Raw genomic sequence first — 12,667 nt, 5'->3', positions numbered from 1 at the left:
TGGCGGCGGCAGCGTGGCGGTCCGCGGATTTGGTGAGGCTAGTGCGCGCCTGGTCCCAGGTGCGTCTGCTGCGGCGAATGAGGGCTTGTGCAGAGGGACAGGAGGACTCCTTCTCTATGTCGGGAAACAGGGGTGGCAGATACCCGTGGGCGCATTAGAAGGGAGAGAGGCCTGTGGATGAGCAGGTGAGGGTGTTATGCGCAAACTCTACCCACACTAGCTGGTCGGACCAGGAAGCCGGATTGCGGTTCACAAGACAGTGAAGGGTGGTCTCCAGATCTTGGTTCACCCTCTCAGTCTCTCCATTGGACTTGGGGATGGAAGCCGGAAGACAGGCTGATGGAAGCCCCGACTAGGCTGCAAAACTCCCTCCGGAAGACCGACGTGAATTGGGGCCTCGATCAGAAACGACATCTGTGGGCAGTCCATGGAGGCGGAAGACCCGGGTCCACTGGATGCCGGGATGGCAGGTGAGCTGTGAAGCATGCCCCCACTGGAGCACATCGGAGCGGAGGGGCTGGATCCATCTGCAGGCAGTCCTTCGCGATGATATATCCCAGGAAGGAGACGGAGGGCGCATGGAACTCGCACTTATCTTCCTTGACGTACAGGGAGTTGTCCAAGAGGCGGCGGAGAACCGACCGGTTATGGGTGAGGTGCTCCTCAAGATTGCGGGAAAAAATCTGGATGTCGTCCAGGTACACAAAGACAAACTTATTTAACAGATAATGCCTACCAGATGGTAGGCATTTCTCAGGTCGAGGTTGGTGAAGACCATTGCCCCCTGGAGCAGCTCTGAGGCAGTTGAGAGTAGTGGAAGGGGATAGCGGTTCTTCACCGTGATGTTGTTCAGGCCTCGGTAGTCGATACCGGGTCTCAGGGACTTGTCCTTCTTGCCCACGAAGAAGAACCCCGCCCCAGCCGGTGACGAGGAGGGTCGGATGATCCCCGCTGCTAAAGAATTCTGGATGTACTCCTCCATGGCCTCTCGCTCAGGAGCAGAGAGGGAGCACAAGCGTCCCTTGGGGGTTGAGCCAGACCCCGCAAGAAGACATCACGGAGAGTAGATGGGCTCCAGTCGCTCATGGGGGCCCTGGTGTCAATGGCGTTAACATTAGTCAACATTAACACACAGATGGCCACACAGAACACAACCACACACAGATACACTGCTGTGGGATGTGGGACCAGCTGACACCTGACCCCCCCCCCCCCCTCCAGGTGTGGGGGAGGCGATGGGAGCCGACAACAGCGGCGTGCTGTACGCCCTGTGGAGCTACCAGGGGCAGGCCGCTGACGAGCTGGGCTTCAATGAGGGGGACATGGTGACCATCCTGCAGAAGGCCCAGGGGGTGGACTGGTGGTGGGCCTCGCTCTGCGGCCGCGAGGGCTTTGTGCCCAACAACAACTTTGGGGTATGAGAGTATTTTAATATTACTTTAATTATTAATTATTATTAATTGAGTCCTATTTGAAGCCAGTCGAGTACTGAGAGCTTTTCTCCGTTCCAACAACATGGTTCTAGATGATGCTTGCGTCACGCTTCAGATACGAGGCGAGATTTGCGCAACGTGTGCTTTTAGCTAGAGAAGAAGATAATTACATGGTGAGGTTCTCTGTCGTGTCTCCCTTTTGTTCATTAAAAACAAAGGTTTGAGCTGAGATACAAAGTGGAAATAACAAACATAGCTGTGCTCCTGTAATTCATTCAGGAATATTTTGCCTGTCTGTCTGTTCCTGCAGCTCTTCCCAAAGGTCCGTCCTAAGTCTCTGTGTTGATGCGTCTCTCTGGTCTCACGGATCAGAGGACGACGTTGTCTCATCTGGTGTTCTACACCATGTCCCTCCACCAGGGGGAGCCAGGGAGTTAGGCCTGGCCTTTACGAGTGGCCAGGCGGACAGGTAGACACGTGGACAAGGGGAGGGACTTCAACTGGTTTGCAACTGCTGCAATTGTGAGAAGCACAAGAAGAGGTGTGCGTAGGGCGTTTCGTTGAAAGCCAGTGGGGGGAAATAGTAAAGTGTCTAAAACTAAAGTTTAAATCCATCTAGGGACGCCTCACAAGTTGTCTGTGGGAAGTAAAAGGAACATTCAAGTGTGTTGTGTGCCTGAACCATGAATCACAGCTTCACACTAAAAGTCCTGATAACATAGAAATTAATTTAGAAATTGAATTTACTTTGATGGCAGATCTTACTGATAAAGCTTTGAACAAAGACAACTTACCGAGTGCCTTCACAGGGTTTATAAAATAAAGAAGAGAATAGTTTGTATTCTTTATGTAGAGCTGTAGTTTAAATGCATCCTTCAGCATGGCACACAACCTGCATGATTGCGCCATACAATGACACTCAGCTGTGAAGAGAACTTATTCGCCTGGTTGCCATAGGCTACTAGGGTAGTTGGGTGGGTAAACCTCTTTTAGAGGCTTCGAAAAAACCATGGCAACTCAATGCATCTGCTTCTAGTTCTGCATTCCATTTGGAATTAGTTTGGCAGACCATTTAGGTCTATAATCATTGTGTCCACAAAGCCCCAATGATTCTAGAAGGTTTACGAACCCAACTGACCAACATGGCCTACGCTTTTCACAATTTTGTCTTTTTTTTTTTTCAGATATTGAAAATGTACAGCTCTGATGGATTTCAACCTCTCTATTTTGCTCAATATAGCAATTGTTCATGTGTATGAATCTGAATCTTATTGAATAAATATATATCAGGAAGAATGTGTATTTTGACCTCCGGCAGCCTTTTTTACGGGCACAGAAATACTCAGTATCCTGTCCAAGTTCTCCAATGAGGGTTCATGTATTTTAGTACATTTAAAAAATAAACGTGTTGATGAATACATTCCAAAAGTTTGTAAAGTAATGCAGATCACAACTTTCACCACTATGTGGCAGTAGATAATCACATTGACGCATTTTATTTAGTAGGCTATTCAAACTCTATATATATATATTCTATTTCTATAATATCTATCTATATGATCGTATCTTTATATATATTTACCAACTATATATAATCTAAATATATATGATATTCAACCCCTATATTTTTTATTTTACCTTTATATTTTATATCTATATTCTTTATATTCTGTAGGCTTTATTCTACATCAAACATTATCCTATATCTAGTTTATATCTTTATTCTATATTTATATTCTACATCTATATCCTATATAATACGATTACATTCTACATAAAAATTCTATATGTTCCCCGCTGTTCAACTGTAGATGACCCCAAGTAGGGTAGCTGATAAATGGCACTCCCTGTTTAATGTGGTCTGGGTGAATATCCTCTTCCTACTTTGCATTTGTCTCTGAGGCCCAGCAGTGCATGGTATTCATGCAGTTCATATTAACTGTGTAAAGAGGAAGGAAGACCTTGAACACATTTGTTCGAGTTATTATCTTAAACTGCAGGCAAAGACGTTTCCACAGACTTTTTCTGTCACACCAGCTACCTCCTTTACAGTAAGAATATTTTTTACTTGAATTGTACTGGTTTACTTAAGAAAGTAGCATTCCTATATCAAGCTCAATAACCAATGAATGTGATAAAATGAATACAAAGAATAGGACTATGTATTGTGTTAGTTAAAATTAATACATATTTTGTTTATGTCTGCAGAACAACGCCCTGAGAGAAATCAACTATGAATCTTAGAACAGCTGCAAGAGGCTTTGTAGCTTTCCTTCTGTCAGTACCAGGTTTGTACATTCACGTTGTGAACTTTAAGTTGATCTGTTTCAAAGGGTAACATGAAAAGCAACCTGAATGAAGAGAGGGTGAAACAACATGTTGTGAATTTATCGAATGAAATCTAGAGTATTGACCTGTTTTAAATAACTAATATTTTCTATTTTACTGAATATTGTAGCGTTGCATTTGAGATTTTTAACAGACTTGTTGACCAAATTAACCCGTCAATGTGTTCAGCACAACAAGACGGGTTCAATTAATTCCAATTTAGAGTTCAGTAGTCTTAAGTTGAGACTGTTAACTTATGTTAGAAGTCAGCATTGGTCACCTGCCTTGTATTGTGTGTGTTTGTGCCCTGAATCCCTTGATGAGATGTGTGATGATGTCTCCATGCTATAGCTATAGGAGTTTCACTAGCTGTCTCACTGTGTTTATCACTATAGGTGTATCACTAGCTCTTCACTAGCTGCATTATGTTGGTGTCAAATTATGTGCTTGAACGTTACTCTGACAGCTCAGTGTTCAGCATATATCTCTAGTTAGAGCTGCACCTAGCCTCCATCTCATCTGTATCTTGTGATCATGCATTTCATCGTAATCATCATTGTCAATGTGTTGGTTTTTTACAGCATTACAGGGTAACCCTTACTGGGCAGTTACTTACCCATCTAGTAATATCTGCGCTTTGAGAGGATCAACCGTTGAAATCCGCTGCAATTATAAATACCCTTACGCAAATACAGTGGAGAAAAAACTCTGGTTTACAAATATACACAATGAGCCAGTTGATCTGAAAGATGATACAGACTATACAGGTCGTGTTAAATACAGCTGTGTTGAGCACAGGTGTTCCTACTATTACAGCACCTGTACTGGAACATGTACACTGAGAATCGAAAACCTGACACAGAGTGACTCTGCTGAATACAAGTTTAGGATTACAACAAACAATGGTGGGGCATATAGTGGTGACCCTGGAGTGAAGTTATCTGTGACAGGTAAACATTGATTGTTAATGAATCTATTCAACTGTTTGTGCGCGTGTATGTGTCTGTGTGTGTGTGTGTGTGTGTGTGTGTGTGTGTGTGTGTGTGTGTGTGTGTGTGTGTGTGTGTGTGTGTGTGTGTGTGTGTGTGTGTGTGTGTGTGTGTCTGCGTATGTAACTTGCTTTTCTTTTTAAACAGTATTTTTTTTTTTATTCATTTTGTGTAATTTCTTCCCAGATCTCCAGGTGAAAGTGGTCATTCTTCCTTCCAGTCCTAACAGGGTACAGCTGGAATGTCACAGTATGTGTCATCTTACTGGTTATCCTACATACATCTGGTACAGGGATGGAACTCAACCACATCAAGCAAGGTTGACCTGGTTCAACATTAACTCTGAATACAGGACTTCATGTGCTGTTCAAGGATCCGAACATCTCCCCTCTCCATCAGTGTGTAAGAGCGCCACAGTACACCGAGGCTAGACGTAATGGGTCTTTAGTGTAACAAAGTACATGTAGTTTAAGTATTAATGAAGAACTATCCTCCATGTTGAAGCAGGCTTCAGCCTCAGGGTAGGCCTACCAGTAGTACAGGGTAGGCTACTGGCACTACTGATACCATTTGTTAATAATAACATTTGTTTAATATCTAATGAATTATAACTGTCAACAGACGCTCCAGAGACCCCCTCAGTGGGATGGACTCCCTCTGGTGTAATAAAGGAGGGCAGTTCAGTGAATCTGACCTGCACCAGCGAGGCCAACCCAGTAGCAAAGTACACCTGGACCAAGGTTACTACAGGTCATTCCCCCGGACAAAGTGTCCAAGGACAACAGCTTTCCTTTCATCCCATCCAGTCTTCAGACTCTGGACAATATCTCTGTAAAGCTAAGAATGACCTAGGGAGAAAAACTTCCTCCCCATTCTCTATTGATGTGAAATGTGAGTAAAAGAACACACAGAATAACATCATAACACAGATGTTAAAGTTTGTACAACCATGTCAAAATTAAGATGAACCATCTCAATTCGTCCTGCATTCCATTTACTCCTTAAAAACATCTTCTTTATATCATCATTCACATCATGTTTGATGTGATGGGCCTTTTAAGGCCTAACCCCACATCTGTGATACCAAATGTCCCCCTGGTGAAATAAAGGAGGGAGGTTCAGTGACTCTGAGCTGCAGCAGTGATGCCAACCCAGCAGCTGACTACACCTGGTTCAGGGAACATGGAGGCTCAGTGGAGGAATTAGGAGAGAACTACACCATCAGTAACATCACAACTGAGCTTGGAGGAAATTATTACTGTGAAGCTCGTAATGCAGTTGGACTTCAGAATTCAACTTTGATGTTCCTTAATGTGAGAGGGAATTAAAATAGCACATTGTTTAAAGTCAGACCAAACACTTGAATAATACCTGAGTACCAGAACCATCGATAGTTAGACACAGACTCATGCAACGGCTTCATTCAATTTGTGATTGACTTAAATTATGTTTTTTATTAACTTCGGTGCTGTACAAGCGCTCTAGTTATATGTATCTCCAGTGTACTCTAGAGTAAGAGTATCCATAATATTTTTTCATCAATTGGAGATCATTTACATTTAGACTCTAATATATATATGGACAGTATTTCACCCTTCATATGAATCAAGTGTTAAATCACTGTGTTTCAGCCACACCATCATCATTACCTGCAACTGTGGCTGCAGGAACTGTAGCTGTTTTACTGGCCACCATACTCCTCCTAATCTTCCTCTGGATGAGGTGAGCCTCTCTCTCTCTCTCTCTCTCTCTCTCTCTCTCTCTCTCTCTCTCTCTCTCTCTCTCTCTCTCTCTCTCTCTCTCTCTCTCTCTCTCTCTCTCTCTCTCTCTCTCTCTCTCTCTCTCTCTCTCTCTCTCTCTCTCTCTCTCTCTCTCTCTCTCTCTCTCTCTCTCTCTCTCTCTCTCTCTCTCTCTCTCTCTCTCTCTCTCTCTCTCTCTCTCTCTCTCTCTCTCTCTCTCTTTCTTCTTCTTATCTCTCTGTTCTCTTCCCCAGAAGAAAGAGGGCTTCTAGGAAAGCACGTGGCCAGGGAGGAAGGCCAGATACCAGGCAGGAGGTGAGAGACAGGAAACTACTTCTTACTATGTCTCCTTTACTCCTTCCACTATCCATTGCTGGGTAGTGGAAATAGCCCGAATAGATACAATATGCAGATACAATGCCCAAGAGATTAGCTATAAAGGGGAAACACCACGCAAGGGGAACAAAATCAAATTGCATGAACGCTTTTTTTATAATTCTAACGTGACTCTTAGATAGAAACGATTTCATGGACGAGGTTATGCATTAAAGTTCTATTCACCTTTTGTTGAGTCACGTCTATTCACGTTCATTTCATTCAAATTAAATAGCTTCAACATTTGTTAACTTATTGTTACATTTCTAATTACTAGAATTTCTAATTTATCATTAAATAAGTTGACTACCCATACAGCTGTAGCTGACGTTATGTGGCAAATTAAATTGTGGGCAAGCCCATTGCTGATATCCGTGGTCATACAATTATACCATAAATAACTTTACGAGTACCATCCCAGACAAGTTGTCACGGTTACCAGGTGGCAGGCAGGCAGGTAGGACCCAATTGCAGACAGTTCAGGTAAAAGGATTATTTATTAACTCAAAAGGGAAGGAACACGGGTGACGCGGGTGACGCGGGGAACACAGGGAACACAGGGAACACACAGGACACAACCACGAACAACGAACTAAAAGACAAGGGCTTAAATACAAAACACACACAGGGCACGCAACGAGTAACAGCTGGAACACATTAGGGGAGGGAGAAGTAATCACGCATAAGGGAAACTCAACAGGACATGGGGAGAAACAAGACAGAGATACTAAAGTAAACCACGAACACACCAAAACAAGACAAGGAAATAGACAGACCATGACACAAGTTGGACCATTGAGGCAACTTTTCCAGGTTGCTTTGGTTGTGAGATCAAGAGTGATATATATATATATATATTAGTGCTGTCAAGCGATTAAAATATTTAATCGCGATTAATCACATTAATGTCATAGTTAACTCACGATTAATCGCGAACAATCGCGATTAATCACAAATGTTTTTTCTATGCTAAATATCCCTTGATTTCTTTGTCCCACTAATTGTTCTTATTTTAATGCTATTATCAACATGGAGAAGTGCATCGTCTTGCCTTGTTCAAATGTTTTTTTATTGATAACTACATTGGCATATACCGATCAAATCAGGACGATACAAAAAAAAAAGCCTATAGTGCAATTAAACGATGAACATACAAACATATTGCCTTGAACATAGCAGTCAGGCTACTGCTTCTTTGTTTTGACCCAAAGAAAAAAAAATCCACTGTGATGTGGTTGAGTTCCAAAAATGTAACACCGTTAAAATTGGTTTGCGTTAATGTCGTTAATAGCGCGTTTAACTGACAGCACTAATATATATATATTGAGTGCGACCTAGGCTGAGATCAAGGTGACAAACTGAGAGACTTCTGCCAGTGAGCAGAATGAGAAGTATATGAGTAGTATTAGAAGTTATTGATGTCTAATCCAAGCAAACAAAGATGTGGATTTTTCCACGTTTAAGAACAATCCTATAAACTCAACTGCCACTGAAACCTATCAATGATTAGAAAGAGGAATATGTTCAAGAAGGAAAGTCCCAAAGGGAAACCTGCAGCGTCCTTCACTGTGGAACCACTTCAGTCACCGGCAACGGTCTCTAAATGAACCATAAAAACATGAGCTTCTGAACAGCCATTTGAGAGTAAAGTGTTTTCTAAATGTACTACTCTGTCCTCTCTCCCCGTCAGTCTCCTCCGTGTCCTGTGTATGACAACGTCTCAGCTCTGACCAATCGCTCGGCTTCTGCAGCACAGAGAGAACCAATAGAAGAGCAGGATGACCCTCACTATGCCAGCATCCACATCTCTCGCTCTAAGAACCAGGAAGTGCCTGGTGGGTTTGCTGGTGCTCTGGTAGAGTCTGATCATACAGAGCAGGTCCTTTACTCTGCCATCAACCTTAAAAGACCCAAGGCTGTCCCTGAGTAAGCACTCCTGATAGTTCTCCAAAGATAAACTTTGTGGCTTGAGACTTCCTCATCACGTCATTTATAAACCGTGTAGAATTTTTAGAGTTGCTTAACTTCTCTTTATCTTTTTTTTACTTTTCAGCGACAGTAAACTGATGTCAGAGTTGTATACCACCATCAAATATATGTCCCAGAAAATGCATTATTTTAAAATAGATTCAGCTTTAAATGGGTTTTAATACAATTTCTAGCAATACAATTGTACGTTATTGTCATAATCTTCGTTCAGCATTTGTATAGTTTGTTTTGTTTGTTAGTTACTAAGAATATTCTTCTCGCCAGAAAAAAAACGCTTGCTATCATAATTGCTTTGTTGGATGATGTGGGAGCTGCTATCACTGATAACCAAACATGGTTCACATTTATTTTATTCTCAGTGGAAAATGTAATATTACGTGTATTTCGGCATTAGGGTCAAGTGTGTTTGAAAACATGTCTCGCGAGAAGTGTGCTTTTTATTATCATAATCTTCTTTCAGTGCTTGTATATGATGTTTAGTGAGTAAGTTAAACTGCTTATGGTGTTTTTCATGCTTCCAGGCTATGTTCTGTTTAAGAAATAACCTAAATGATATATAAAAACACGTATTTGAAAAATGTGGAAACATGCAGGCTGGTCTCATAAAATGTTAAGATGATATCTTCGGAAAGTTTATCTCTAGGTTTGTGACTGGTTTGGCTTGATTTCCAAACAGGGGCACAGCCATATATTGTTCTAATAACTCAGACAACCAATCAGATTAAGTAACTAATTAAAAAGGGGGGCTATTCAGTTGGTGAATAACCAACTGAATATTACTAGACCACTAAATACCACTAAACCCTACACACTTTACCTTTAAAGTCTGCATAACCCTGTCAACAGTAATATGAATCATCCAAATTCCTCATGCATTATCCTGCTGTATCACTGATATAAGCATATCATCTTTTAGCATCTTTAACATCGTTGACCTCAAGACTTGGACCTAAACACACATCTGTGTACTCAGGTCCCTGTAATCAGGAAATAGTGGAGGGCAGTTCAATGCTTCTCTCAGTATCTTCCAGACACATCATCATCATCATCATCATCACCATCATCATCATCATCACCACAGATCACTGTAGCTGTACATACAGTTGCTGTCTTACTGGTCTCCATACCCCTCCTCATCTCTCTCTCTCTCTCTCTCTCTCTCTCTCTCTCTCTCTCTCTCTCTCTCTCTCTCTCTCTCTCTCTCTCTCTCTCTCTCTCTCTCTCTCTCTTTCTCTCTCTCTCTCTCTCTCTCTCTCTCTCTCTCTCTCTCTCTCTCTCTCTCAGATACTGGGGTTGAGGTGGTAGACAGGAAGCCATTTCTTACTTAGCCATCCTTGACTAAGACACACAAATGCCCCGAGCCCACACCTCAAAACCACGTATAAAAATTCTAGTTGTTGCTTTAGTTGTTCCTGTTAATCTAGCCCTGCCACTCTGAGAACTTTCTGCCAATATGCAAATATAATTGCTAAGAGATTAGCTATTAAAGGGAACCAGCAGGCACAGCTGTTATATTGTAAGTTAAAAGTGCTTCATGCTTCTTGTGAGAGGGTTCCGCAAATTAATTCTGTTTCTGCTGAAAGTTTCCATTAAAGCTAGACTATTGATGTTGAGAGTGAGATCTAGGTTGAGATCTTCAGCACGATCCAGAGGACAAACTAAGGGTCTTCTACCAGGGTGCAGAATGACCAGACGGAGTGATGGAGGTAATGATGTGTAATCCAAGCAAATAAATAACTATTTGAGAATGATACTCCCAGCCCGGGAGAGTTTGAGGAAACCTAGAAGTGGTTGGAAAAAGGAACACATTTTAAGAATGAGTCTTGAAGTGAAGCCTACACCAGCCTGCATGGTGGGACCACAAATCCCCACCAAAGGTCACAAAATGAACCAGAACAACAGGAAGTTTAAAGTTTTTGTAAACGTACTCTTCTGTCCTCTCTTCCCATCGGTCACTTCCTGTTTCTGTGTTTCAAAACACCTCAGCTCTGACCATTCGCTCAGCTCAGACAACACAGAGGGAAGCAAAGGAAGAGCAGGATGACCTTCACTATCCACCCACATCTCTCGCTAAGGGAACCGAAAGTGCCTCAACGTCCTGTGGGATCCCCCCGTCAGATCAGATCAGATAGACCAGGTCCTGTACTCTCTGGTCCACTCTCCAAGACCCAATGCTGTCCCTGGGTAAGCCCCTTCGGATACTATCTTTGTTCAACTTTTAACTTCTAAATCTTCGTTAAATCTGCTTTCTAGGGTAACTGATTTTGAAAATGTCTCCATCTTCTTTTCAGGGACCCTGACCCGACCTCAGAGTGGTACAGCATACTTAATGCAGATGATAAGTAATGTAGTTTGTAACATTGTAGTGCTATGAATGGATCCTGGTCAAATCTTGAAATGCACAAGCCTAACCCGAGTTTAAAAAACGTAGGATACGCATTTAACTCTATGGGTTTTATATCTACATGCTATTGTATGATTCATTGGCCATTTTGGGTGACCAGGTAATAACATTCTGGCAACCACCACAACTACCAAAATCTGATAGGAGTAGGATTGGTGTGTGAAAGGCAGTGACAGCCTGAACTGCTGTATATGCCTCCCCTGAATGAAAAAAAAGTTGGCCGGCACGCAGTTGAATCTACACCACCTGCTCATTGCCTGAATGTACTGCATATGTGAGGGGAGGTCTTCAAGGAGAGCTCAACCTACTCCACCTGTACATTGGTTTGTATGGTAGATAGCTCCCTCTATAGGCTACATACAGCTATTGCATGCATATCCACTAATAGGCTGATATGGTTACAAGGGCACCTGCTGATGTGATACACGTGTCCTCCACTGAGACTGAAAGAAAAGTAGCCCTGAATGCTGAAATCTGTTTGAATTGGTGGGGGGCTAGAAAATGTGAAATTCAGAAAACAGTATGAGAAAAAAGATGGAGAATCTAGAAATCTAGAAAAAAAGAGCGAAATGGAGAGAGCGAAAGGGTGAGGAAAAATGACACTATTATTAATAAATAATGTGTAATCATGAATGTATCATGCATAATTTCTGTAATTGTATTTATATTTATTATGATTATCACCATAATCCTAATTGTTTACTTATTTCATAAAAATAACTTTTATGGTTTTGTATTTTCACACAGGTTACATATCGGATAGAATTTCTAAAATCTTGGCCAGTAGCTCGACTAGCCCAAAGGCTACTCGGCTCTGTAATTAGTAATGATGCAACGGCGGACGTGATTGACGTGGGTCTGTCAAAGATGGATTTTAAGCACTGAAAAAGGTGTCACGGACCAACGCGTTGTGGAGCCGCCGGCGTAGACGATAATGGAGCTGAGGGGCATGAGAATGATGAGGATGATGATGTTACCTTCCTACTGTGGCGAACCTAGAAGTGGTTAGAAAAAGGAACACATTTGAAGAATGAGTCTTGAATCAAAGCCTACAGCAGCCTGCATGGTGGGACCTCAAATCCCCACCAAAGATCAGAAAATGAATCAGAAAAACAGGAAGTTTTTGTAAACGTACTCTTCTGTCCTCTCTTCCCATTGGTCCCTTACTGTTTCTGTGTTTCATAAAACCTCAGCTCTGACCATTCGCTCGGCTCAGACAACACAGAGGGAAGCAAAGGAACGGCAGGATGACCTTCACTATCCACCCACATCTCTCGCTAAGAGAACCGAAAGTGCCTCAACGTCCTGTGGGATCCCCCCGTCAGATCAGATCAGATAGACCAAGTCCTGTACTCTCTGGTCCACTCTCCAAGACCCAATGCTGTCCCTGGGTAAGCCCCTTCGGATACT

At 42.4% G+C, this 12,667-nt stretch overlaps 2 protein-coding genes across 16 annotated transcripts in view; both read left to right on the top strand.

Moving 5' to 3' along the window:
* LOC115560666 (carcinoembryonic antigen-related cell adhesion molecule 5) overlaps nucleotides 1–9,443 on the top strand; it is a 141,274-nt gene extending 131,831 nt beyond the window's left edge. The window contains exons 13-15 of the mRNA XM_030380121.1: nucleotides 6,744–6,804; nucleotides 8,555–8,790; nucleotides 8,918–9,443. Of these exons, the coding sequence (XP_030235981.1) occupies nucleotides 6,744–6,804; nucleotides 8,555–8,790; nucleotides 8,918–9,014 (394 nt within the window). The 3' untranslated portion in view covers nucleotides 9,015–9,443. The remainder of the gene's footprint in view (nucleotides 1–6,743; nucleotides 6,805–8,554; nucleotides 8,791–8,917) is intronic.
* LOC115560660 (sialoadhesin) overlaps nucleotides 1–12,667 on the top strand; it is a 265,788-nt gene that overhangs the window by 76,815 nt on the left and 176,306 nt on the right. The window contains exons 1-4 of one of the 15 annotated variants that reach the window (XM_030380096.1): nucleotides 3,137–3,484; nucleotides 3,642–3,721; nucleotides 4,343–4,351; nucleotides 4,578–4,711. The exons of 9 other annotated variants lie outside the window; for them this stretch is intronic. Coding sequence is in view for 1 of the 6 variants with exons in the window: in XM_030380085.1 (XP_030235945.1) it covers nucleotides 3,667–3,721; nucleotides 4,343–4,711 (424 nt within the window). In the remaining 5 variants the exon portion in view is untranslated. Of the gene's footprint in view, nucleotides 1–3,136; nucleotides 3,485–3,641; nucleotides 3,722–4,342; nucleotides 4,712–10,103; nucleotides 11,038–11,144; nucleotides 12,649–12,667 lie in introns of those variants that run through there. 5 more of the 15 variants (XM_030380095.1, XM_030380102.1, XM_030380085.1 and 2 more) reach the window with 5 other exon arrangements.

The sequence above is a fragment of the Gadus morhua genome, chromosome 16, assembly GCF_902167405.1.
Source record: "Gadus morhua chromosome 16, gadMor3.0, whole genome shotgun sequence".
NCBI classification, from domain to species: Eukaryota; Metazoa; Chordata; class Actinopteri; order Gadiformes; family Gadidae; genus Gadus; species Gadus morhua.
Note: the sequence above shows the minus strand (reverse complement) of the source record. Positions and strands in the feature narration are given on the sequence as shown.